The sequence below is a fragment of the Protopterus annectens genome, chromosome 13.part0, assembly GCF_019279795.1.
Source record: "Protopterus annectens isolate FY-2018-M chromosome 13.part0, PAN1.0, whole genome shotgun sequence".
Classification (NCBI taxonomy): Eukaryota; Metazoa; Chordata; order Ceratodontiformes; family Protopteridae; genus Protopterus; species Protopterus annectens.
Window position 1 is genome coordinate 612,523,024 of NC_056747.1, and position 27,733 is coordinate 612,550,756.

The following is a 27,733-nucleotide window of genomic DNA, read 5'->3' on the forward strand; positions in this document are numbered from 1 at the left end:
GATGGATTTTTAAGTCCTCTGAGGAAAAGGTAAACTATCCTGTTTCTGAAGGCTGTACATGTCCATCACCAGACTGGTGGTCCTCCTGGCCACTGGTCCATACTGCAGCTACAATTAAAGCTGAAATCATTTCCTCTTTAGTCTGGTTAGCATGCACAAGTCATTTGGCTTCACACACCCTGGCCAACTGGTTCTTTGTCAACTTGCCATAATCCTCTGCTGACATCTTCGCCTGCTTTCCCTGACTAAACTAAATTAATAAAAATGAATAAAACTGTTCTTAAAATGAAACTCTGAATGTTTACCTTGTGGCTGTTTAGAGTACACACACCTTCAGTGACAACTGCCCACAGACTACTGAAGTTCAATTAATTTCCCACTGCTGCCATCAATATGTGATGGCCTCTATTTACCCAGGGCCGGTAATCAAGCAGCCTCAATCCTCACCACTGACACCGGTGAGAGATGGTCACTAAGACAGGAATGGATTTACACAGTATTTTCAAATGCAGCTCTCCGCATCAAACACAATTTCCCTCAAGAGAACACAGGGAACACACTTTAGACCTGGGACTAGACTATTTGTCTCTCCAGATCTCAAACAAGACTCACTTTGGAGCACCGTGTTCCATTTCCAAGTAGCTGACACACCCACACTTGGGTATTTTATTTTCACACACACACACACACACACACACACACACACACACACACACACACACACACACACACACACACACACACACGCACACACGCACACACTCTCTCCCAGGAAAGGCTGGTGCAGGTTTACTAGCTGTACCCTTTTTGCCAAGACTATAAGGGTAAGTACACTGCCACCAGTCAACCACTCTCAGGCTCTTACAAGTATATCCAATTATACTGGGTAAAATCAATAACAATATCAATGGTAGAATGTAACCAAAGCAGCAAGGCTTTTTGGAGTGGCCTTGGTGTCACTAAAATAAGCACAAGTATTCTCAAGATGCTAAAAGTATTCTCTAAAAAGACCAGCTACAATGAAAGGTATAAAAATATTTAATGATAAATAATAAAATAGAAAACACGAGAATACTAAATATCTAAGGACAATAAACACCAGGGTTTCAATCACAAGAGAAATAAAAACAACACAATTGGACAGATTCAAACAGATACAGAAAAACACTACTTAACTAATCTCACTGTATTGTCTGACTGTATAAAGAATAACTGTTCCCTGGCTAACTTAATTAATACAGCAAGCAAAGATTAGATGCGGAGATGCTTACTTACCACAAGGCAAGGTGATGAGCTTCCAACTAACACTGAAGTGAACTAAACTGAACTCAACTGACTAACTAACTGAATAACTGAAATGACATAGATTTTTATATCAGGTTCTAAAGAAAACAAATCAAAACAAGCTACTGTGTGAATGTCATCCTCTCAGTGCTGGTTACAGAATTACATCACATTTGATCACCTGACTCTGGTACAATACACACTCAGATCTTTGCTAAGATCTGTTGCAGTATCTGAAAGCTATAGAACAATTTCAAAAACTTCTACTCTTCCCTTCTAGAAATCTTTGTTTAAACATATACATTTAATCAGTTATAATAACACTGTTGATACATTTTCAATACAACCATATTTACAAGTCAGTGTGACAGTCAAATGACACACAATCACCTACAAAACTCCAGCTAACTATGCTGTCATATGTTACACATGCACTGCCCCACTCTCCCTGGCACAGATAGCAATATCTCACACTGTCACAGTGTTGCTACAGGAACAGTCTACAATTTGACTAAATTCAGTAAACCTGGTAAAACTTATGTACTTCCAATCATGTCAAACTATCAATTCTTCTCATGTGATTGCAAGAAAAAAGGGGTCTACACAGTCTGCACAGACAGATTCAGATTCAAGCCACATTGTGCTAAAACATCTGTGCTGTTCAGGACAGTGCTGTGGCATTAACGATTTTTCAAAATAACCCTCAAAATGTAAGACCACTAAGTTTATCAAACATATTTCTTTGTTAATATAAAGATAGTATCTTAAAGACCCTCACATCTAAGTTAGCATATGAAGCCAGAAGGCATTAGCAATAAAAAAAAAAATGATTCCTTTGTTAGTTGACAGAAGAAAGGTGCATTAAGTCACAATTTAGTAAGTTGTGCAAACCAAAATCTGAACATGATACTGTTCTATAACTGCTTTTGTGAAGCTAAGACTTCTTGCAGTAAACTACATTAATTTGAAGCCTGAATTCCAGAGGTGGTTTAATAGGATTATATTTTTCAGCTGGACACCTCAGCTAATGGAATCCTAATGGAAGTAGCAAACTACAGCTACTAGTCTAACCTCCACATACATTTATCTTAATATAGCTATAAGGCCCCAGTTAAAACATACATACAGGTGACCTTTCTGTTTGTGAAGGTCATGCGGACTTGTAACACACATACTCATTTTGTTTAGTTAAATAAACACAATATAGTAGGTGTGTTCCCAGAAAGGCAGGTGGGGGTGCTGGGAGTAGAACAATAAAGTAATCGTTCTGGAACCTAATACAGCAAGATTTCATATAAATTGCTACAGTAAGCTCATATGGCCAAGGCTGCAAACAGAAAACTGCTAAAAATACTTTGTTATGCAAAACACAATTTCATCTTTGTTGCTGCTAATGGGATCCACTCTAATCTGAAGTAAGAAGTATATAATTTCTGTATTACAAAATACTTGGCTGGGATAAGAATAGCATATTGAATCTTATTGAGAGATGCAGCAGAGAAGTGAGGCAGTTAGTAAGATCGAAGCATGACAAATAGTACATAATCCTGTTTCAGACTTACAGTACATTTCAGCATGCCAAAGTGCAAAACTGACCAAAGATATAATTACCATGTTTTCTTATCTTATTTTAGGATCAGTATAATGGAAAAGTTGGCATTCCTAGGGACCATACACAACAGAAAATGTGAATAAAGATCTAAGTTAAACTCAAGCTTAAGAGCGCTGACACTAGAAAACAGACTGCCCAGCAATATCAGTGAGAAACACTGAAAATAAATTTATATATCTATATCTATATATATCTATATATATCTATATATATCTATATATATATATATATATATACATATATATATATATATATATATATATATATATATATATATATATATATATATATGTATTATATAGATTATACTTTGTATATCAAAATGTATATTATATATTTTTCACACTTATTAAAGAAGGTAGGGCACTTTCAACATTTTCTATGGCTGGGATTCAGAAAAGCTGCCTCCAGCAGTAAACGACTAAGTGGCCTTCTCTATGGCTTAATGCAAATTCTAATGAGGCATTTGGGGGAGTAACATATGCTAAATTAGGCTTGTTCTCTCCTCTAGAAATGCCTGTGTAAGTACTTTACTCAACCAAGCAATTCACAGAACCACTTGGCTGCATAAATCCTTACTGCCAAAGTTTGTGGTCATTCATTATTACTCTCAATGGGAGAGATCATGTTAGAGGTAAGTGCTTTGAAGTTTATCAACCAGGTAGTGTGGGGGCGGTGAATGTGTGTGTGGCTGCATGTACAAGTGTATGTAGAGATGTGAGTGGTGAGCTTGTGTGTGTTTGCGTTTGTGTGCACAGATGAGTGAATATGCGTGCGGGGGTGTGTGTGGTTACAATACATCTGTATTCCCCTTGACTAATGAGCATTTCCTACAATTCTTAAAGGGAGGACACAAGACACTAGAGACTTTTAAACAGTAACTTAATTCACATCAAAAGTTAATGGAACATCAGATTTTGCAGCATGAAAGACGTATGGGAGAGGGAAAAGTACAGTTTTGTACCTACCATAAATGTAGATGTTCGAGGATCCACATTGCTGCAGTCCTAACCATTGGGTAGTCCGCTGTCCAGTCGGCCCGAATACCAAAGTATATGGCTGACGTCGGTCAAGGCGCATTAGACTGATGTCAGGACGTCAGGGTACTAATGCGCATGACCGACGTCATATCCTCAGTCTTTTCTTGCCCCAGATGTCAGAAGACCCTAAAAAAAAACAAGGCCTAAACCAAAAACACCAAAAAACCCTGCACCAAATATATATACAATATATACAAATTTGCAAGAATATAGCCTAACCCACACCACCACCCCTAAGCACAGAGGGGAAGGAGGGAGGGAAAATTGGACTGCAGCAATGTGGATCCTCGAACATCTACATTTATGGTAGGTACAAAACTGTACTATGTTCTTCATTCCACATTGCTGCAGTCCTAACCATTGGGTAGAATCCCAAAGCAGAGGTAAGGGAGGCTGGCAAATCATAAGGAAGCAGGAGCTGTCAACATGCCTTGCAAAATAGCTGTGGCAAAACCAGCCCTAGATTTAGAGTAGAGAGGAAGGTGGTAATGCTTAGAGAAAGTATGCACTGAACTCCAAGTAGCTGCCTCCAAAATATCCTTAGTTGCCACCCCCCTTAGAAATGCTGTAGAAGTGGCAGTAGCCCTAGTGGAATGAGGCCTAATCCCAGCTGGAATCTCCTTGCCATGATGGGAATAACAAAATGAAATGCAAAACCCAATCCACTTAGAAATAGTTTGCTTAGACACAGGCTTGCCCTGAGAACTCAAAGCAAAAGAAACAAACAACTGCTGAGACTGCCTGAAATCCTTAGTCCTGCTCAAATAATAACGCAATAGCCTGTGTACATCTAAAGTGTGCAAAATCTTTTCCCCTTTATTTTGGGGATCTGCATAAAAGGTAGGCAAATGAATAGTTTGGTTTAAAGCCACACTAGAAACCACCTTAGGCATAAAGGAAGGATTAGTACGTAAAGATACCCTATCCTTATGAAAAATCAAAAAAGGCTCCACTGCCATAAGGGCCTGCAACTCAGAAACCCTTCTTGCAGAAGTAATGGCCAACAAAAAAGCAGTCTTCCATGACAAGTATTTCAAGTCAGCAGTAGCCGCAGGCTCAAAAGGTTGTAGAGTAAGTTTCTCCAACACAAAATTGAGATCCCAAGCAGGAGTAGGAGCTCTACGTGGGGGTCTTATATTCTTTGCCCCTCTAAGAAATTGCTTGAACAAAGGATGCGAAAACAATGGTGGGTCACAATCATAGTGAGCTGAAATTGCTGCAGCATGAATCTTAATGGAAGAGAAAGACAAACCTTTGACCAGTAACTCAGTAAGATATTGAAGAGCCACACTCAAATTTGGCTCAGTAATCTCAAAATTGTTTGCTGCACTCCAAAACAAAAATCTCTTCCATTTTTCTGCGTACACTTTCCTTGTACTAGGTCTTCTGGCTTCCATAATCACATTTAAAACTTGTTGAGGAAGCTGAGACCTGCTGTCTTCCAAAACAGAATATGCCAGGCTGTTAGATGTAGAGAGTGAAGCTTGACATTGAGCAGATGACCGTCCCTCTGAGACAACAGGTGTGGAATCAAGGGTAAAGGCCATGGAGGCTTCCTTACCAGACTCCTCAGTAATGGGTACCAGTGCTGCCGAGGCCAATCTGGAGCTATTAAAATCATCCTTGGCTTGTCTTGTCTGACCTTTAGAAGCACCTTTGGAAGAAGAGGCAGAGGTGGAAAGGCATACACATGAAGATTTTTCCAACTGAAAGAAAGAGCATCCACTTTCCAAGCTGTGTGATGAAATCCTTCGTGCAAAACTTTGGCAGCTGGTGGTTTAGTGGAGAAGCGAACAGATCTATGTCTGGAGTTCCCCATGACACTGTCAGTTTTTGAAATACATGAAGATCCAGTTTCCACTCGTGGGGATCCATGATTTGTCTGCTTAATACATCTGCTAAGGAGTTCTGTGCTCGGCAGAAACCTTGCCTGAAGAGTTAGTTGCAGACTGAGCGCAGTCTCCCATAAAATCATTGCTTGTCTGCACAATGGGTAAGAATGTGTTCCCCCTTGTTTGTTGATGTACCACATGACAGTTGTGTTGTCTGTTAGAATCAACACCTGCCCTGGAAGAAGTAACTCCTTGAAAGCAATTAATGCAAACTGAACTGCTAACATCTCTTTCATGTTGATATGTAGATGCTGTAGCCTGGCAGGCCACTTGTCTTGTATCCACTTTCCATTTAGATGAGCTGCCGAAGCAATATCTGAGGCATCTGTCGTTAGAATCTGACTTGCCTCTGGCCGGGTCACAGAGAGTCCCTTGTTTAGGTGACATTCCTGAGCCCACCACAAAAATTCTTTTTGAATGCAAGGTATTATTTGAATGACAGTGTCCAAATCCTGGCAGTGCTGTGTCCACAGATTTTTGAGATACCATTGTAGCTTCCTCATATGCAGTTTGGCATTGGGAAGCACCAGAATACAAGATGCCATGAACCCTAAGGCTTGAAGGACTGTCCTTGCAGTCAGCCCGGACTGAAGAGATAGATGATGGAAGTAACTGGAAAGATTCTTTTGTTTGTCCGGGGTTAAAAAGGCCATCTGGGCTGCTGTATTCAGTCTCACACCCAGAAAGCACATGTCTTGAGAGGGTACTAGACTGGACTTTATTTCGTTCACAGAATACCCTAGGCATCTTAGCACTGCTATGACATATTCCAAATGCTGTAGAAGGTCTTCCTTTTCTTGAGCCAGAATCAGGCAGTCGTCCAAGTAAGGATAGATTTGAATTCCTTTTAGCCTGAAGTAAGCTATCACTGGAGCCAGAACCTTTGTGAATACTCTGGGCGCAGTAGATAAGCCAAAGGGCAATGCAGAGAACTGATAATGAGAATTTCCAGCTCGAAAACGCAGATACTTTCTGCAACTTAGTCTTATAGGCACATGAAGGTAAGCTTTCTTGAGATCTAAAGTTACCATCCAGTGATCTTTGCCCAGCAGAGGTAAAAGCTGTTGTAACGTCAACATTTTGAACTTGGGAATGTCCAGATAAGTGTTGAGGATAGATAAATCCAAAATTGGTCTCCACGTGTTCCCCTTCTTTGGTACTAGGAACAGGCGAGAATAAAATCCTAGGCCTCTTTCTGGTACAGGGACTGGCTGAATGGCCCTTATTTGGAGTAACAGAGAAATTTGCTTGTGAGCCTCTTTTCTTTGTGGAGGAGGAACGTCTGGCATGCCTTTGAAAGGGGGCAAGGTATGGAAATAAAACCTGTAACCGTGGTGAATGATATCCAAAACCCATCTGTCTTGAGTAATTAAATCCCAATTTTCTTGGAAAAGAGACAGCCTTCCCCCCAAAGGAGCTGCCAGACGAGAATGCACTGGCAGCTGAAAAGGCAGGTCATTGGGTCTGTTTACGAAAGGACTGACCCCTGCCCTCACCAGAAGTCTGAGCAGGAGAACTCCCTGTTCTAGGCCTAAAAGAACCTTGAGCTCTGCCCCTACCCCGTCTAGACCTACCCCTAGACTGGGAATCATAAGCAGGATATGTCCATCCCTTAGTAGGCCAATTTCTGCTAAACTTTGGAGGTTGCACCTGCAAAAAATCTTTAACAGTCTGCATAGACTTAGCCTTGTCCTCCATTTTCTTTAAAACTGCTTCCACAGGCGAACCAAACAACACATCAGACTGTAAAGGAGCATCTAAAATCCTTGTCTTAACATGCTCAGCTAAATTCTGATCCCTCAACCAGGCGTGCCTGCGAAGAACAGAACTAGTGGCAGCCACCCTCGAGGAGGCCTGCACAGCATCAAAACCACATTGCAAAGAATGCTTACCCACTTGTTCAGACACATGAACTAAATCAAGCAACTCTTTACATTCAATACCTTCCGCCAGAGCATCCACCTTAGATTTCAATTGTGTAAGGAGATAATTTTGATATTTTAGCATGTGAAACTGACAATTCAACGCCCTCATGGCTAAAGTGGAAGAAGTATACACTTTCTTTCCCCATCTATCCAAAGCCCTTGCCTCTTTATCAGTGGGAACAGGATTTTTAACAACAGAGGCCTTAACACCTTTAGGCCCCTGAGAAACAGTTTCCGGGTCTGCCCTAGGACTCTTAAAAAGATACTTATGAGCTTCAGGCACCCTATAGTACCTATCAGGTTTAACAGGGGCAGGAGGCAAAGAATCAGGGTTCAGGGAAGCCTCTGCAAAAACATCTTCCACCACATTCAACACAGGAGGTATAGCTAAGGGCCTATGCTGGGGTAAAAACAAGAATTCCCTAAGCCTCTTCCTGGAATCAGAGAAATCTTGGCCTTCCCATTTAAAATGCTCCCTCATGGAATGCAGAGTCTCTGAAAATGAGAAATCCTCAGGAGGAGAAGCTGAAGGAGTGGAATCATCCACATCAGAATCAGAATAAGGAGGACATTCCTGCACGTCTTCAACCGAAGACTCCGAAGCCTCAGAACACTGTTCAAAACTCTCAAACTCAGGCTCCACCCTAGGCCTCTTATCAGGAGGGGGCATAGAACCTCTAATCATAGTAATCAAATCCTCTGCCATTTTAAGCATATGTTTCTTAGGCACAGAACCTGAAGTGCTAGGAGAAGCCCCCACGGAAGCCAAACTTGGCCTACCCCTCAAAGAAGTCTTGGAAACAGAAGGAGAGGCTCTAACCACCTTAGGAATAGAGGGAAGAACAGCTACCTGAGAAGCCCCCTCAGCCTGGCCTACCTCCTGAGAGGGCACATCCTGTAACAGTAAAGTCTCTGCCTGAGACTCCAAAGAAACTCCTGGCAAAACCTCTGGCTCCACTGAGCCTTCTAAAGAACCGACGTCCGGGACTGCCGGTTCTTCAATTCTAGACTTAGCTGCTTTGTCCTTGCGCTTTTTGGACGAAGCGGGCGTCGGAGCATCCGACGGCATTTTATAGTTACAACGCTTCCCAAACACTAACCTGGCACAGTCTAACCTTCTCTTAATAGTGCGTTTGTTAAATCTAGCACAAGAGCGGCATCCAACAACGTCGTGCTCAGGCCCTAAGCAAGGTATACACAAAGTATGATAATCCCTATGAGGTATCTGTTTCCCACAAGAAATACAGTTATTCACTTTTTCTGACATCCGTTTAAATACTGAGGCAAGAAAAAACAAAATGTTCCCAACGGGTACTTAGCCAACTTTGATTCGGTCTGAAACTCCGACTTCAGAAAATTTCAGAACGCCAACCTGCACTCGCAAAACTGCTTCTGCATCGGACCATGTGGCAAAAAAGACTGAGGATATGACGTCGGTCATGCGCATTAGTACCCTGACGTCCTGACATCAGTCTAATGCGCCTTGACCGACGTCAGCCATATACTTTGGTATTCGGGCCGACTGGACAGCGGACTACCCAATGGTTAGGACTGCAGCAATGTGGAATGAAGAACATCACTCAATACCAGGGACATTCTTTAAAACTACCCTAACCCTCTTAAAAATTGAACAGAACAGAGGTATTGCAGGGAGAAGCATTTCAGGGACATAAAAAGTATGAAACTTTAATGTCTGGCATTATTAACTGCCTGTAATGGTCCTTGGCATACAAGGATTGTGTTAAAGACTTCCAGTCAAAGCTGGGGGGAAGCATTAGAAGACACAAGGGAGTAACAGGTTTTGTTTAGTGAAGAATAAGAGAAATTAAACTCTCTTGTTTGGCATTACTAAATGCCTGTAATCATTCATGATTTAAAAGGGGCAGTGACAAAACAGGGATGCTCTGCAAACTCATAGGTTCATAGATCGGTACTAGGCTATTGGCCCTAGGGCCTATATAAGCCTAGCCTAATGGTACCCTGGCTTTTGCCACCCAAGAAAATTATTTTCCTGTGCCCCTGTCAAGCAGAGCCACAGAAGTGATCCCCGGGGTGAATTTCCTATCGCCAATCTCTCCATCAGGGAAAGGAAAGGGGTATGATGGTGTGTGTGTTTGTGTGTGTGTGGGGGGAGGTGGAGGTGAATGAGGGGATGCCTTTGTTAGCTGAATGCATCAGCAAACAGTGGTGATTACTGAAAGTACAGCAGAAATGGACCGGTTAGAGTCTGTGGTAATCACTAAGTGATTCAGAGATGTACAAACTAGGTGATAATGTGGTCTTTCCTTACTGCATCTAATGTGTCCCTGAATCACTAGTTTCTGTGATTGCCCTAAAAGGCACTTTTGCAGATACAGGACAGGATTCAGAAACAGGGCCCTGTGCAAGCGGTAAGACTGCAGCAAAACAGAACCCAGCCACTTAAAACTCTTAAGTAAAATATTTAATGATGAGCACAGAAAAGAGAGTTGGTAGTAAAGTTGAAGTTGCAAGAATTGCAAATGCTATGCATTCTGGTCAGGACAGTGAAAGAGGTAATTATGCAATCAGTAATACAGACTTATCTACCAAGTCAAAAGCACCACTTACTTCTCTAGCTGCTTTCTGGACAAATCTCTCATCTGTTACATGAAATGCTTTGCAGAGTGCCTGTGCTGGATCAAGCAGGAATGACTCCTGTCGCACCAAATTGACATGAAGGTGGACTGAAGCATAGACAGCAGCATCTACTCCCCCATGTCCATCAAATACTGCAAAATATGCCTGCTCCTCCTGATCCTGGTGGTAAGAACACACAGCAATGGAAAACATTATTATTAACAAATTAAAACATTTGGTTAAACCCTTTTAAAAAATGACAGTGAAAACTCTTAACCTTCCATAGACCTACATAATGGGGGTACCAACTTTCACCCCCCCAAAAAAAAAAATCCTATAATCAAACGTAGGAACCACTTTCAAGACTTCTGTTACAGAACAAGCTCTTTCTTAGGATTACAAGGTTACATGTCTATTCAGCCTTTAGCTACAGCCATGAAGCATAAGTTGGATAGGAAGGCATGCTTTAAATATGGTATACAGTATGTAAAAATGCATGATGAAAAACTGTAATGTAAACTAATGGGTGAAATACCACATACAAATCACATGTGACTCATCCTACATTGAGAGTACATATTACATATGTGTAAAATACTTCCTGATTATTTTATTTATAATAAATGTACAGTAGCAGTTAGTGCCTTTTAAAAATGACTGCATATAAGTTGTTCACTGTGAGAATTTGTGTGCCAAAAAATCTACTTTTTTCCATGAACTAGGGAAAACGATCAGAGAATAGAATAAAATAAAACCTTGTGACTCAATGAGGAGCATCATAGTTGTGTTAGGTTTCTTACACAGTTGTAAGTATTTTGAAAGTTTGAGACATCTGGTCTGCCCTTTCTGGTGAGCTTAAAATATAAGTGTTTATGTTTCTCTGTAATATTCCTTCAGAAATTGAATATACCTCTCCTCCTCAAATCACAGATAACTTTTTAAGTAACAGTGTTCACAGCTTCTTGATAACACAAAACATTTTTCAGCAGGAATGCCCCTTCTCAAGAATACTTAAGAGGATCTATTTAAATAATTGCCTGCCTCTTAAGTGGATAAGCACTGAAGTATTGGCAATCCTTTACTCAAAGATGCAACAAGGCACATACAGACAGCACTCACACCCCATGCAGAATGGCAAAAGTCAAGGTGTTAGGGCTGTCCAAAAAGTGGCTAATTAATGACATGTAACTCTTGGAGCTGCTGAATATGGGTGTTTTTCTAGAAAGTTTGTTAATTTTTGTTTAGTACATTTTAACATGTCAGGTCTGAGAAAATATGACAACAGTGCTGAACCAGTGGTGGATCCAGAACCTATATGGATGGGTGAACCACTGTTCATCAAACATGAATACTGGTAGTCTGACTTCTTTAATACACGCACCTGTCATTTTCTTCTATATTTTGCTTATCTGGAAATGTACATACCACTCTGAACGCTGAACTATAGAAAGCAAGTAAATGCCATAGGTGAAATGTTTACCCTAGGGTGATCATTCTTGTCTTGCTTGCCTACCTGTCTCCAACACAATCTTGGCAATTCCACACCATCTGGATTAGTTGTTTGCCCCTTTCTTTACTCATCAGCTCTTTGTTTCATTCCTTTAACTGATAAACTGGCAAAGACTACACTATAATAACTTTGGGAGAAATATCTCAAGCTTGGAGTCTGGGTGACTGCTAGGCCCCCAGAAGTCACAGAGTTCTAAATGCTCTGAAGTACATTTTAGAGCTTTTTTCCAATGTTTTGAGTAAATTATGGCCTAAACAAAAAATCATTACTAAGGAAAGAAATTCAGTCTGGCAAGTAATGGGGACAATTTCTGATCCAAGCAGTGTATTTGTATATTTGAATACACACCGCCAACCTAAAAAGAGGAGGAAAATTGTGTAGTATATAGGAAGACTAAGAACAGAATTAAATCACCAAAAATGGTTCATGATAATGTGGGACAGAGCCAGATCATGGCAAAATGGGTTCCTACACAGTGTAATGATCAGGCCCCAAACACACAATAGCTCCCCTCCCTTGGAAGCAGCCCCCCATCGATTCTAGTGTTTCTTTACTTGGCTATTTCTCCCCAGTTACAATAAACATTGTTCAAACCTGTCAGTGTACAAATTTTCTTCTTTACTTCTAAAATTATTACAGATATTTGCATTTCATTTAAAATTTTTATTTCATGTTTTATAGCACAAACACTGATAGCCAATAAACCTCTCTGCCTTTGAAACATATTTATTGACTGCATTGAAACCCACATTCAAAGAAAATGCATCTGGCCTGAGGCAGATTTTAGGACTATGCATACATGCATGTGTTCTTTGATGCACCATCCTGATTGTATTAAGTTATATTCCTTGTATAATATAGCACTAGTTATTAGTGTGTTTTAATTTTGTAGTTTTAAACATTTTTTCCAGTAAGCAATGAAACAAAACATTTAAACCAATAATGACAAAATGACCATTTTCAGAATCTTTCAACCACAAAAGCACACTCAAACTTCTGTCATTGCAATCATATCAGTCAATATGCACAATCTCTGAAGATGTAAAAGTTATATGAATAATTCCACATTAAAGAGATCTGTAACTAATGAAGATGTTACTGCTGGCAAACTTTACATTTCAGTGTTCCATCAACAAATTTAGTGCCTGCTACTCTTGAAGAATAAATTACCTATGTTACATTAAAAAAAACATGGTAGGCTGGTAATATTGCAATTGGGTGTGGCTGGCAAACTGACAACAGGTTCATGGTTTAGTTTCTCATCCAAAGAAGTACACACTCCCGTCCCTCCCTTAAAGTGCACCACAGTAACAACAATCCACCTACATGGTGTAAGAGTAGTACACACAGCCTTCTGCCCAAAAAGCAAGTATGCTACCTGTTGTACTACTAACACTGCTTTCAAATTCTATAGCATAAACACTTATGGGCATTTGCTAAACAAAACAGTTGCACATTGAAAGCAGACAACATGAGCAACAGTAAACTTCTCTTCCCTTGAAACTAAAAATTCCTTGAAAATTCACTGAATCTCACATTCCATGAAAATGAACTGAAACTCACATTCCTTGAAAATGCACCAATGATGAAGGCAGTTGATGTAGAGGATTAAGGCACCTGTCTTATATAAGCAAGGTACAGGGTTTGAGCCTGAGTATGCGCGCGCACACACACACACACACACACACACACACACTTCAGGTCTGTTGTCCAGTCACCTTACCTTTGATGTACTGTGCTAGTAGAAGCCATTAATGTTGTAGTATTCGAAAAGAAGAAAGGTCTGTTGTCTGATCTGGTCCTACATGGCACAAAAGCAACCCATTCAAGTGTTTAAAATCTGTGTGCATGTCCGTCGTACTAAAGTCGCGCGCGCACACACACACACACACACACACACACACACACACACACACACACACACACACACACACACACACACACACACACACTGGTTTGTTGGCCAGTCCCCCTATCTTTCAGTTCTTGTACTAGCAGTAGTAGTCATTAATGTAGCAGCATTTCAAAGGAAGGAAGGTCTGTTGCGTGGTCTGTTTCTGCATGGTGTGAAAGCAATGCATGCAAGTTCCAATGTTTAAAATCTGTGCGTGTCTTTTGTATGACAGACACATGCACAGACATGTGTGTCCTTAAAGAAGAAATAGTTTTAAGATAATTTTGTGCTAGATCTGTCTCTGATGGGGAACTTTAGCTCCCCTAGCCTCCACCCCCGGTAAATCTACCACTGTGATCTATAGCCTTAGTGCTATTTTATACACCCCTTCTTCTTCTCACCCTCATTCACAAGATGCTTTAAGGCAGAGCAGTAACTATGGTATGGAGAAGGGTAAAGCTACACTGGGTGCAAATTATTAGGAGGCATAATTGGCAGGTGCTGATGGTATTAGAGTGCTATTGTAGTACCGGTGCTGATTTATGAAGATGCGAGGTATAGCTTTAGTCAGTAAATCAACCTGATTAATTAACTGATTAGAAGAGCCCATTTGTACAAAATGTGTTGCCATGTTCAATGCCTCTTTTTTTCAAAATCTTGGCCATTACAAAATAACCTTCTTAGTCTTAAAAACTGAAAACACAAAATACTGGATTTAATTTGTGATGGTTGGCAACTACCTGCCTGCAAAAGGCAGTTCTGGTGGAAAGGTTTTCTATAGATAGACATATTAATACATCCATTCAGTAATTTTGTCACAGTGACATCAAGAAAATTGTTCACAAATAACTGTACATTGTAAGTCAAAATCACATCAAAATCATTGTTATTTAGGCAATAAACAAATATCTTTAAACTCTGCTTGTGACTATTCCATAACAGGAAACAATAGTCTAAATATCATGTCTACATCTCTAATGATTGCAAAAATATTGGAAATGGTGTTGGGATAAATGATGATAAAAGTCACCCCACAACTGTATCCCTCTGTGATGATGTGAGGTATTGCCAGCTATGTCAGGAGAAGTAGGGCAGTGAAAGTGTAACATACACCAGCATAGTTAGCTGGAGTCTTGTAAAGAATTGCATGCCATTTGTATATCAAACTGATTTGTACAGATGCTTGTGTTGAAAATGTGTCTGTAAAGCTGCTTGTATTAAAAAAATGTACCAAGAGTGTACTGCTGGACAGAAAAGGAAATATACCTGTATGTCAGACTGTATTGTAACTGTTGAAATTAATATTGTAACAGAGGATATTGGAAGACAAGATGTTAATTTCAGTCCAACTAAATCTGAAAAATATTTTGAAATTAAATTACCTGGTTTAGACCATAACAATTGTATCTTACAGTTCTGATTGCAGCCAGAGACAAAATGTCTGTGAAAACAAGGACTAGAAATCCTGCTGTACTGTCCTTAGCAGTGAACTAATTGCTATCCTGGAAGGATAAAGTGTTGAAATGGCTTTATGGCTTCTAGTTGCTATAATACATCACAGCAAAGTTCTATCTGTGTGTATGGTAACATGTTTGCAAGAAAAGGGGGCTAGTATGGGAACCAGAATTCAGATGACCAGATGTATGTGATGTTATTCTGTAATCCAGCACTGAAATTATGTTTTAAAACTAGAATAGTAATTCTTTAGATGAGAGTACTTATATTTATTTGGTGACACTATGGTCACTCCTGGAAGCCTTGCTGCATTGGTGAAATAATACCATTTGTATTAGTATTAATTTTACTCAGTATAATTGGGTACCCTTGTAAGAGCCTTACAGTAGCTGGTTTTGGAGTGTCCTGGTGACAGTGTCTACCTTAAAGACTGGGCAGAGGGGCATACCAGGTGTGTGTGTGTGTGTGTGTGTGTGTGTGTGTGTGTGTGTGTGTGTGTGTGTGTGTGTGTGTGTGTGTGTGTGTGTATATGTGTGTGTGTGTGTGTGTGTGTGTGTGTGTGTGTGTGTGTGTGTGTGTGTGTGTGTGAAAATCAAATCTCAAAGAGTGTGTGTGCGTCAGCTACTTGGAGCATGGACACAGAGCACTGGTGTCACAGAGAGAGTGGTGGAGGACTTGGTTTGGAACACTAGGCTGAGGACTCAAGTCTACAGCTGTGCCAGTGGGGAGTCTTATTGGGGATCTGGAGTGAAAGAGAGGAGAAACCCAGACCCCGGAGTGAGTGTGGTCCTTGTGTGCTCTTAGGGGAATTGTACTTGGTGCAGAGAGCTGTATCTGGAAATACTGTGTATATCTAGCCTTGTTCCAAGTGAACATCCTTCACCGGTGTAAGTGGTGAGGATTCAGGCTCCTTGATTACTGGCCTATCGGAGGGACATCACATACTGGTAGCAGTGGTGGGATATTAATTGAACTTCTGTAGCTGAAGACAGTTGTCACTAAAGGTGTGTGCACTCAACAGCCACAAGGTAAACATACAGATTTTTATTTTCACAATAGTTTTACTTATTGTTTGTTAGTTTAGTTTAGTCAAGGAAAGCAAGCAACGATGTCAGCAGAGAATTATGGCAAGCTGACAAAGAACCAGTTGGCCAAGGTGTGCAAAGCCAAAGGACTGGTGCATGCCAGCCTGACTAAAGAGAAAATGATTTCAGCCTTAGCTGCAGCTCAGACCTGCAAACAGGAGGATAACCAGTCTGATGATGGTAATTTACAGCCCTCAGAAACAGGACAGTTAACCTTTTCCTCAGAGGACTTACAAATCTGTCTGGTGTTAAACAGACTTGAACTGGAGGCCAAATGTTTGGAATTAGAATCACTGGAGAGACTGCAGCATTTGGAAGCCAAAGAAAAGGAAAAACAAATGAAATTAAAATTAGCAGAGAGACTACAGGATTTGGAGCCTGAAGAAAATGAGAAACAGCACCAACTTGAGAGGGAGATGCTGACTCTTCGACAGGAACATGAAGGTATTGGATAAGGAAATAACTGAGCCCCAGAAGCAAAAAATGTCAGTAAATGTCTTCCAAGGTCTACAAAGGGTAATAATTTTGATAGTTTTATTCATATATTTGAAAGAGTATGTGAACAGTATAATGTTGACCAAGGGCTCTGGGTATGGTTCCTGAACCCCATATTCCATGGTAAAGCTGTAACTGCTGTTTCTAAATTGTCTGATATTGATTGCTTAAACTATGATAAAGTAAAACAATTCTTGCTAGAGTGTTTTAAGTTAATACCTGAAGCTTACAAAAAAAAAAAAATTTTGTGAGCATAGACGCAAGGCAGATGCAAGTGTATGTGACTGTATTGCTGAGGTAAGCACTTATTGTCATAGGTGGGTGAGTGAGTGTCAGGTCACCACTTTTAAAGGGTTGGCAGACCTTTTGGTGAGGGAACAAGCCCTTAGCACTTTGCCTGAGGACATGAGAATCTGGTTGCCAGACTGGGAGTGTAACTCTTCAGATGAGCTGTGGAGAAAATGGGATCTCTACTTAGCAAGCAGGACATCACTGCACAAGAAGGGGATACCCAGTGTTACACATGAATATAAAGAAACCCATGATGGGCAGCCTAAACCTCTCCAACAGAGTACACCAGTAGCAGGGGAAGCCACTAGTTCAGGTACACAGCCAGGGTCAAGTGTTAGATATTTTAAATGTAACCAGTGGGGTCATGTATCATATAGTTGTCCATGGAAGGAATGGGGGGAATAAAAGGTGGGGGAGCCAGCAAGTGGGAATAACAGTATACCAGTGGTAAGTTGTCTGGAGACAACAGGGGTACCATACTACCACCAGATCCTATCTTAGTGGATAGAAAACAGGCTGCTAAGAGAGACACAGCCTCTGACATAACCACTGTGAAGCCTGCAGTGGTTAAAGAGGAGCAGTACTTGCTTGGGCACTTCACTCCAGTCAGAGCTTTATAAGGACTCCATTCCAAATGCCTTTGTCCAGGTTTCACCTTGACTGGGAGGGTGGAAAAGGAAGCAAGTGAGTAGGTGTGTTTGAGGATATCCCTGCAGATGTCTTGATAGGGAATGATTTTGATAATGCAGTGCTTTGTGTGCATACAGTTACATGCAGTCAGGCTTGGAGACAGGCACGTGGATCTGGTAGCCTGGGGAAACCCAGAGAGACACCACACCTGAAGCCAACACTGCTGAGGTGCCTATTTCAGGGAGGGAGCTACCCTGTAGCAGTGAGCCTGAAGGTGAGCCACAGCTGCTGGTAGGTACTGACGTTCCTTTGGACAGAGTGACTGCAAGGGCAGAGGTGAGTGGTAGTATGCATGCTGACAGTGTGGCGCTGCTGACAGAGGATACCAGGCTTCCTGTGGAAAGAGAGCTGGGAAGGGTCACAAAGAGAGAGTTGAGACAGGCTCATCTCTCGGACCCTACATTACGAGGCTTGAGGGAGGTAGCTGAGGAGGCACCTGATTCTCAAGGAAAAGGGAAGTCTGTATACTAGAACAAATGGTTAGTGCATAGAGAGTGGACCCCTGAGGGAGGGCTTGAGGGTGAGGTAATACAGCAGTTGGTAGTGCCTACAACCTACCATCTGGTACTTCTAGCCATAGCCTATGGCATTCCTTTTGCAGGTCATATGGTCATAAAGCATATCAACAGATGTATTATGCAGAACTTTTATTGGCCTGAGATTGCAAGGGATGTAACAGGGTACTGCAGGACCTACGAGAAGTGCCAAAAAAGTAAGCAAGCCAGGAGACAAGATCAAGGCTCCTTTGATGCCTTTGCCTGTGATTGAGGAGCCATTTCAGAGAGTAGCTATGGATATTGTGGGGCCACTGAGTACCCTAAATTCCACAGGGAATAAGTATAGCTTGGTAGTACTAGACTATGCTACTAGATACCCTGAGGTGGTGGCTCTACTCCATTGAGGCAGCTAAGGTGGCAAATGCTTTGCTAGAGATTTTCAGTAGGGTAGGTTTCCCAAGAGAAGTACTGACTGACAGAGGTGCCAATTTCATGTCAGACCTGCTAGCTTGTCTGAGGGAGTGCTGTGGGGCGAAGCAGCTAAAGACCACCCCTACCACCCCCAGACTAATGCTCTTGTGGAGAGGTTAAAGACCATGCTACAGGCATTTGCAGACCAGTTTAACAGAGAATGGGACAAATATATGCCCCATCTGCTGTTTGCATACAGAGAGGTACCCCAGTAATCCACAGGGTTTTCATCCTTTGAGTTGCTGTATGTGCATAGGCTGAGGGGGCCTTTAGATTTGATTCATGATCAGTGGGAGGTTTAATGTGAATTCCACGAGAAGTCTGCTGTGGCATATGTCCTAAACCTCAGAACAAGGCTTAAGGAGCTCATGGGCATGGCTCAGGAGAAGCTGGCAGAAGCCCAACAGCAGAAAATGGTCTGGTATGACAGGAATGCTCATGCCTGAGAGTATGCTGTGGGGCAGCAGGTTATGGTGCTTATACCTGTCAGACACAATAAGTGCAGGCAGCTTGGGAGGGTCCCTTTGAAGTGGTACAGAAGGTCAGTGATGTTAACTACATGGTAAACCTGCTAGGCAGGAGGGAGGGGCACAAATTGTACCATGTTAACATGATGAAGCCTTACCATGATACGGAGGCCCTGGCGCTGGGTATTTGCAGTGGCTGGAAGGAATAGTCTGAGGGAGATCTATGGCTACATTGATCCAGCCAGCAAAATGCCAAGTTATTAAGGTGGAGCCTAGGGTTGCAGGCATATGATATGAAAGTGCAGCACCATAGTGGGATCAGCAATGCCAATGCAGATGGGCTCTAAAGACAGGTTGTGGGTTAATGCATTGTCAAACAGGCTCATGTCCCTCAAGCCATATTTCTTCAGGGTCACTTGAGGAAACTAGCTCGAGTCTTCAAAGGGGGGAGAGATGTGATGATGTGAGGTATTGCCAGCTATGCCAGGAGAAGTAGGGTAGTGGATGTGTAATATATGCCAGCATAGTTAGCTGGAGTTTTGTAAAGAATTATGTTATTTGTATTTCAGACTGATTTATTCAGATACTTGTGTTGACAATGTATTTGTAAAGCTGCTTGTGCTAAAAAAGTACCAACAGTGGTTCCTGCTGGACAGAAAAATAAATATATCTGCATGTCACACTGTAATGTAACTATTGAAATTAATAATATAACATATGATACTGGAAGAGAAGAGGTTAATCTCAGTCCAGCTAATTTTGAAAAATAGTTTGAAATTAAATTACCTGATTTAGGCAATAAAGATTACATCTTAGAGTTTTGACTGCAGCCATAGACAAAATGTCTGTGAAAACAAGGATCAGGGATCCTGCTGTATTGTCCTTAGCAGTGGAAGTGTAGAAGTATTGAAATTGTTTTATGGCTTCCAGATGCTATAACACATCTTAGCAAAGCTCTATTTTTGTGTATGGTAACACATATTTGCAAGATTCTGGTTCAGTTTCTACTAAAGAGGGCTAGTATGGGAAGGGAACCAGAAGTCAGATGACCAGATGTACGTGATGTCATTCTGTAATCCAGCACTAGAATGATGTTTTAATACTAGATGAGATGGAAGTCTCAGTGCAGTCTGTTTTTGAGACCTAACATTGAAGGATCACTCACCCACTTCATTTTGCCTTGCTTTAGTAAGTACTAGGGAACAGTAATTCTTTAGATAAGTCAGGAAAATATAGCGAGATTAGTTAAGTACTGTTTTTCTGTATCTGTGTGAATCTATTCATCTGTGTTATTTTAGTATTTCCTGTGATTGAAACTCTTGTGTTTATTGTAAATAGATATTTAGTATTTTCATGTTATTTTATTACTTATTATTAAATATATTCAAACTTTTCATTGTTGTTGGTCATTTAGAGAATATTTTAACCTTTGAGAGTACTTATATTTATTTGGTGACACAGTGGTCACTCCTGGAAGCCTTGCTGCATTGGTCAAACACTACCGCTTATATTAGTATTAATTTCAATATAATTGGGTACCCTTGTAAGATCCTTAGAGTAGCTGGCTTTGGAGTGTCCTGGTGGTAGTATCTACCTTATAGTCTGGGCAGAGTGGCATAGCTAGCAAATCTGTGTCAGCCTTTTCCAGGTGTATGTGTGCGTGAAAATCAAATCTCAAAGTGTGTGTGTGTGTCAGCTACTTGGAGAAGGGACACAGAGCACTGGTTTCACAGAGAGAGTGGTGGAGGACTTGGCTTAGGACACTCGGCTGAGGACTCAACTCTGCAGCTGTGCCAGTGTGGAGTCTTATTGGGTGCCTGGAGAGAAAGGGAGGGAAATGCAGTCCCTGGACTATGTTTGTTCCCTGTGTGTGCTTAAGGGAAATTGTGCTTGGTGCAGAGAGGTGCATCTGAAAATACTATGTGTGCCCATCTTTGTTCCAAGTGAATATCCCTCACTGGTGTCGGTGGTGAGGATTCAGACTCTTTGATTACTGGCCCAGAGGAGGGATGTCACACCTTCATTTGTAAATAACACTGTTCGTGATAATAAAAACATCTCTAAAACCATTCTTAACCAATGTAAAATCATATAGATTCAGCATAAATCTAAAGCAACTACTTCAAAATCAAGCAACTTGAGCTTCTTGGCAAATCCAAGCAATTTTGACAGGAAGTAAATCTTCTCTCAGGCTGTAAATCTACAAATTCCACCTCTTCTCCTACCGCCAACTACACCTCTCAAGACCAACTCTCAATTTCTGACTTTCTCAAAGAATGCAGCCACTTCCCTAGTACTGCAACCTGAACTTCTCCCTTCAACTCACCTAACCCCCATCCTTTTATCCTTATTTTTTATTTTAAGAAAATTACACACAAAAAAACGTGTTCCCCTTCTAGAAAACATTCCTCTGGATGCACCCCCAGTGCAGACAAACTACTCCCCTGGTTTGAATCACTGCAAAGAATTCCTTGCCACATCCCTTCTACATATTTATAACCTCTGCTTATTTCAAAATAGAATGACAGCCATATGGAAAACTGCTCTGGTTAATCCCCTTTCCAAACAGCCTCAGCCAGTAAATACCTCTCACTTCTGCCCTTTCTCCATCCTCCCTACACTTGGGAAAAATACTTGAAAAACAAATCTACAATCAACTATCCACTTACATCTGACAGTACCACTTCCTCACTCTTAACAGAATTGATTCTGGGCTGGCCAGAGCAGAATGACAGCACTATAGTCACTTACAGATGAGATAATTCTCAACATGGATAAAGGCAATCTTTCAGAAGCTCTCTTCATTGACCTTGCCAAAGCTTTTGATCTAACTGAGCACTTTCTGCTCCTTCATTTCCTCCAGGAAATCATGGGGAGCCCCAGCACTGTCACTTGCTTCCAACATTTCTTAACAAATAGGTATTTCAGACTTAAATTAGGCCCATCCCTATCATCACCAGCACCCCTTACCACAGAAGTGCTCCAGGGATCTATATTCACCTCTCTTTTGTTTTTAATCTTTATTAACAAGCTGCTCTTTGAGCTCTCTAACCTTCCTATTATTCTTTATGCAGATGCCATGGTATTCATTGATCCTAATAAAATTAATTATATTCACATTCAGCTATTGAAACCCACCTTCAGTCTGACCTTCACTCCCTTAATTCACATCTAAACAACCATAAGCTAATCCTAAATGCCTCTAAAACTGAGAGTATGATATCTGGAACTTCACAAAAGCTGAAAAAGACTCCTAAAAATTTCAACGTCACAGATCTTAACAGTTGCCCAATAGAAACAAACACACCCTTTAAATACTTAGGTTTATGACTAGACCAGTCACTTGACTTCCAAATTCACATTGAAAACACCATAAAAAAAGATCAGTTCTTTTATTCTGATCTTGGAAAATATCTACCTTTCTCTCTAGACCAGCTACAGCTGAAATAGGCAAATGAGTCTTCATTGCTCCACTTGAAAACTGGCTCCCTATCATAGCTACAGTCCTAAAAAGAAAACAAATCCGCTCTACAGTGTGTTGAAAGCAAAATCTGCTGAATCATTTCCAATTGCTCACCTCAGGAACACCACTGCATCACCCTCTCCAAAGCCAAATGGCTACCAATATCCCACAGAGTTGAGCCACTCCTAGGGTCTCTTGTTACTTGGATGAAAGTGTTACTTGGATGAAAGTGTTAAAATAAAACAACCGACCAACAAACAAATTAATTACCCTTCCTTAAGGAGAAAACCCCTTTGAAGGAACATTCATACAGTTTAAAGAAACAACCAAGAGAAGGTTATCTCATTTTGGAAACCCTCCTTCAAGACAGCTATTGGAAAACATGCATTTTCCAGAATGGGTCGTGACATATGGCATAAGCTACTACAAGAAATGAGAGGCCAGGGAACTCACCATGTCTTCCCTGGCAGATGAATAATCCTGTAAGTGCTTTAGGGATAAAGGGTAGTATGAGTATCCCCTCCTTAAAGGACAACAACAGGATTCTATTATTAAATGCTCAACTTCTCTGTCCTTTTTTGCCCTATTGACTGTTCCTGCTATGAATAAACAACAATAGAGCATTTAAAATATTTTAAATCAACAGTTTCTGTCCACTAGAACAGTACATTACTGTACTGTGGTGGTTTCACTTTCAAAAAAACTTTTATCCTGCCCTGGAAAAGCTTGCTGCAGTCTCCAATTTACTGATGTCATCATGGTCATTAAATACAGGTGGTTTTCTGGCCATTTCCCTCCCCAAACTGACATCACCACTACTGTCCTAAAATCCCAACCATGCTATGATGTTACAGCTCCCTGGTTCTTTCCCTACCCATACAGAAAGTTAAGGCTAGAACAAGGAAATAGTACAAGTCAGGTCTCCCACTGTGAGCTGTCAATCACAGCAGGTAACAGCTCAAATTACCCTTAGCACTTTGACAGCTAGGGAAGTTAGGTGTGAAGGGAATGGGAGATGAGTCAAAGTAGTACAATTCTGGCTTCACTAAAGACTGCAGTTTAGCCATTCTAAAAAGAAGCAGTAGTAAAAAGCACATTGAAAGTCTGTTCTGTGGCATTTGCACTGTTTGTGTTTTAAGTAGTCATTGAATGGCATGAAATGTTACTTACAACTAACTGACTGAAAGACAGCAGTGTATGCATGTAAAATCAATGTAGTGGCAGGAGCTTTAAGAAGAAAGAGGCCTGTGTGATGTAATTTTTTACAGACAAGCACTGCATTGTGGGATACCTAGAAGCAGACTAAACAATCTAAATCAATTCAAGATGCCAGACCCCAGGTGTTTAGACTCAGAAATGACATATAAAAGTATTTAAAAACCTGTAAATAGTCCCAGAGTGATGTTAAAATGTAGGAAACACCAAACCATGATAAAATAAACATGTTTTTTATTCTGTGGGTGTGGTTCTCCTTTAAAACAACCAAATAACATTACCCAATACTCATCCTACAAAGCTAGCAATACTTAGAGCTGATGAATACCTACACCTTGTCAAATTCATTGTACATACTGTACACAAAATAGTAAACCTAGTTTTAGTGTTGCAGTCAATGTTATTGTCTCTAATTGTTATAACCTCTTTAGTTAATTTAGCTTACTCTGCATAATGGTCTCTTATTGATTCTCCATATCTATGACTGTTAAGGATTACTCACGTAAGAAAAGCTATGTACACATGGAGACTTCCCTAAGATTTAGCTATAATATTTCACTTAACTTATTGTTCTAAGTCATTTGATATAATTTTTGAAAATGGATGCTATGCAACAGAATAGGTATATAATTTGTACAACTGTAAAAAACTGCATATTTAGAACCCTTGTCATATGTGTACAAAATAAAAATGACATATCCATTTCTCCTTTTAGGAGTTCATGTTATGAGAAAAATGGAAGTGTATCAGCCACTAGCCATCAGCAAAGTTCTCTACAAAGGCACAACATAATACAAGCGATGTATTTCATTTCACCAGTTTGCACATTATCTTTTAAGTGTTTAGAAGTCCATATGCTAATACCCTGCAGTCTCAGTTTGCACCACTAGATGCCAGTATGCATTTAGAAACCGTTTTCTCCTAAGTTTTGCTACAAATGTTAATAATTTATGTATGCATGTCTGTATGTATGTTTCTTAAATGAGTTAGTGGTCTCTCCACAAAAGAGCCACTTCAGCCAGTGGCCAGGAATTACAAAATATTGACTTACTTGTTTATGCATATATTTATGTACGTGTGTACGTGCGTGTGTATATGTGTGTGTGTGTATATATATATATATATATATATATATATATATATATATATATATGTATACACACACACACACACACACATATATATATATATATATATATATATATATATATACCTGTACATATTTTAAGCAGAATAGCAGATTGATCCACAAAGGACAAGTTTCAACCACAGGCCAAGAAATACAAGCAAGTAATAGAAATTGTCTTAGGATACCATACAATTCAACAGTATACAAGTGAGATAATTAGTTACAAAGAATACGCAGCAAAGGTTTGTCATAGGAGTCTCATTAAAGATGGGTTATAAAAACGGTTGAAGTAACATTCCAAAACATTACAAAATAGTGCATCAAGCTTTTCAACACGGTGAAAAGGAGAAAGAGAGTGATTGTTTCATATGCCGATGCTGTGTCACTCAAATGGTGAGAATAGGTATAATCTAAGTTTGCAATATGCTACAAAGTTAATTAGATGGGGAGAGTGAGAGTGTTACCAAAGAGACCTGTACAGTCTTCAGTAAGTCTTTGGGTATATCATGTTTTTTTTTTTTAGTTCTAAAGATATTTCTGCCGACATGGACACTGAATTAGATGTATTAAGCGCTTTTGTTCATTTCACATAATTGAACTTCTTCAGAATACAGTAAAAAGCATGGTACTGTAATACATATACAGTAAAAATTGTGTTAATACAGTAACCAATAAAAAGGTGGAACCATAAACCAACAGAATTATATGTACATTTTTAACTGAACCAATGTGCACAGCAGCTATTTACATTAATTACTAGAAAAGTAACATACTGAATATTTATAAGAACTCATGAATAAGCATCAGTAATATACTGCTTAGTCAAACCATCTCAAAGCACATTTAATATTACTAGTGATTTCACTGAGTCCAGGAGGGACTTCTGCGTTTAGTAAAAGTTGCCATTTCAACTATCTGAATTCCAGGAATAGTTCACAGTTCCCAAAAAATAAATCAGTTTGTTCAACTACAAAAAACATACATTTTTCAAAGTTAGGGCAATTAATACTGTGTTTAGCTAATGCATTAGTGAGATTTTTAGACCTTCTGAAGAAGTTCAATTATCTGGAATGACCGAAAGTGCTTAATACATCTATTTCAGTGTCTGTGTCATTTTTTTGTAGAATTTCTCATTTATTTTTTATTGTTTAGTGTATTTATGCACAGTATTAAGGTGCCATTGAAGTTTTTATTGCATATATGTGTGTATATATATATATATATATATATATATATATATATATATATATATATATATATATACACATATATGTATATATATATATATATATATATATATACGGGTCTACTGGAAAACACTGAAAATCCACTTGTTCGAAAACGAACAGTGGATATTCAGTTTCGCGAAAGTGCACTTAAGTGAAAGTGCACTTCCACGAAGAATGGTTCAACGAACCGTTAAGGAACATGGGTGCTGAAGCACACTACAGTGGGGAAAGGGAGTTTACACGTTTCTCCACTGTAGTGTGATCTCGGAGTTGGGATATTTAAGTAGGGGGGTGGTGGGGCACAGCACCCCACATGGAGGGTGCAGGGGGCTTGCTCCCCTGCAAAAACAAAGTTTTGTAGGTTTTTTATTGGTTCGTTGAACTGATGTTCACAGAAGTGCACTTTCACTTAAGTGCACTTTTGCAGAGGTGTGGGTCTGCTGTCTAATTTCGAAGATGTATGTTTTCGAAGTAATACAGTAGACCCATTTTATATATATATATATATATATATATATATATATATATATATATATATATATATATATATACACACACATAGGTTTACTATCAAAATTGCGAAAGGCAAAACAATTTCAGTTCGCAATTTTGAAGTAAATCATTGAAAACAGAAACATAGCAGCTTACAATGTCGAATTAGCTGATCAATGCAGCGGATTCGACATTGTCTTAGAAAACATCACGTGATATCCATATAGGAGCTCATGTAAATGACACTCCTATACAACATATCATGTTTTTGCAGGGGGGTAAGACTCCCTGCATCCCAATACCCCCTGCTAAAAATATATTCCAACTCCGAGATCGTACTACAGTGGGGATATGGATGGATTTCCAATCCTCACTGTACCGCGATCTCCGTACAGTTTGTCAAACACTTAAAGCCAAATGCACTATTGCATTTGCATAAGTGTGTTTGATGTTGCAATACATTCACCATTTTGTGAACGACAATCTGAAGTTCAAATAAAAACTGCCATCCGATTGTTGTTCACAAAAATGACAGTAAACCTATATATATATATATATATATATATATATATATATATATATATATATATACATATATATATATATATATAGCTACTTCTTGTGTGTGTGTATAAAAAATATACATATATATATATATATATATATATATATATAATACATATATATATATATATATATATATATATATATATGGGTCCCCTACGAAATACCAAATGCTCAGAATCCCGATGCCCAAATTACTGAAACCAGAAGCCCGATACCCCACATTAATGAAAGACCAGAAGCGCAAAATTCAAAATCCCGATGTTAAAGGATATTGAGTTAGTGCTTCTGGTGTTGCGGTTCAGGTAAGTATTTGTGTGTAAGTGTGTTTGTGAGGGTCTTTAATGTGTGTTAGTGTGTGTTGTGACTGTGATGTGTGTGTTAGAGGGACTGTAATGTGTGGGTGTGAGTTTGCCGTGTGTGTGTGTTTGTGCG

At 39.9% G+C, this 27,733-nt stretch overlaps 1 protein-coding gene across 1 annotated transcript in view; it reads right to left on the minus strand.

The window, feature by feature from the left end:
• The window catches only part of PPM1E (protein phosphatase, Mg2+/Mn2+ dependent 1E), an 811,755-nt gene that overhangs the window by 39,193 nt on the left and 744,829 nt on the right, over nt 1-27,733 (minus strand). Inside the window, exon 4 of the mRNA XM_044054278.1 lies at nt 10,343-10,531. Within this exon, the coding sequence (XP_043910213.1) occupies nt 10,343-10,531 (189 nt within the window). The remainder of the gene's footprint in view (nt 1-10,342; nt 10,532-27,733) is intronic.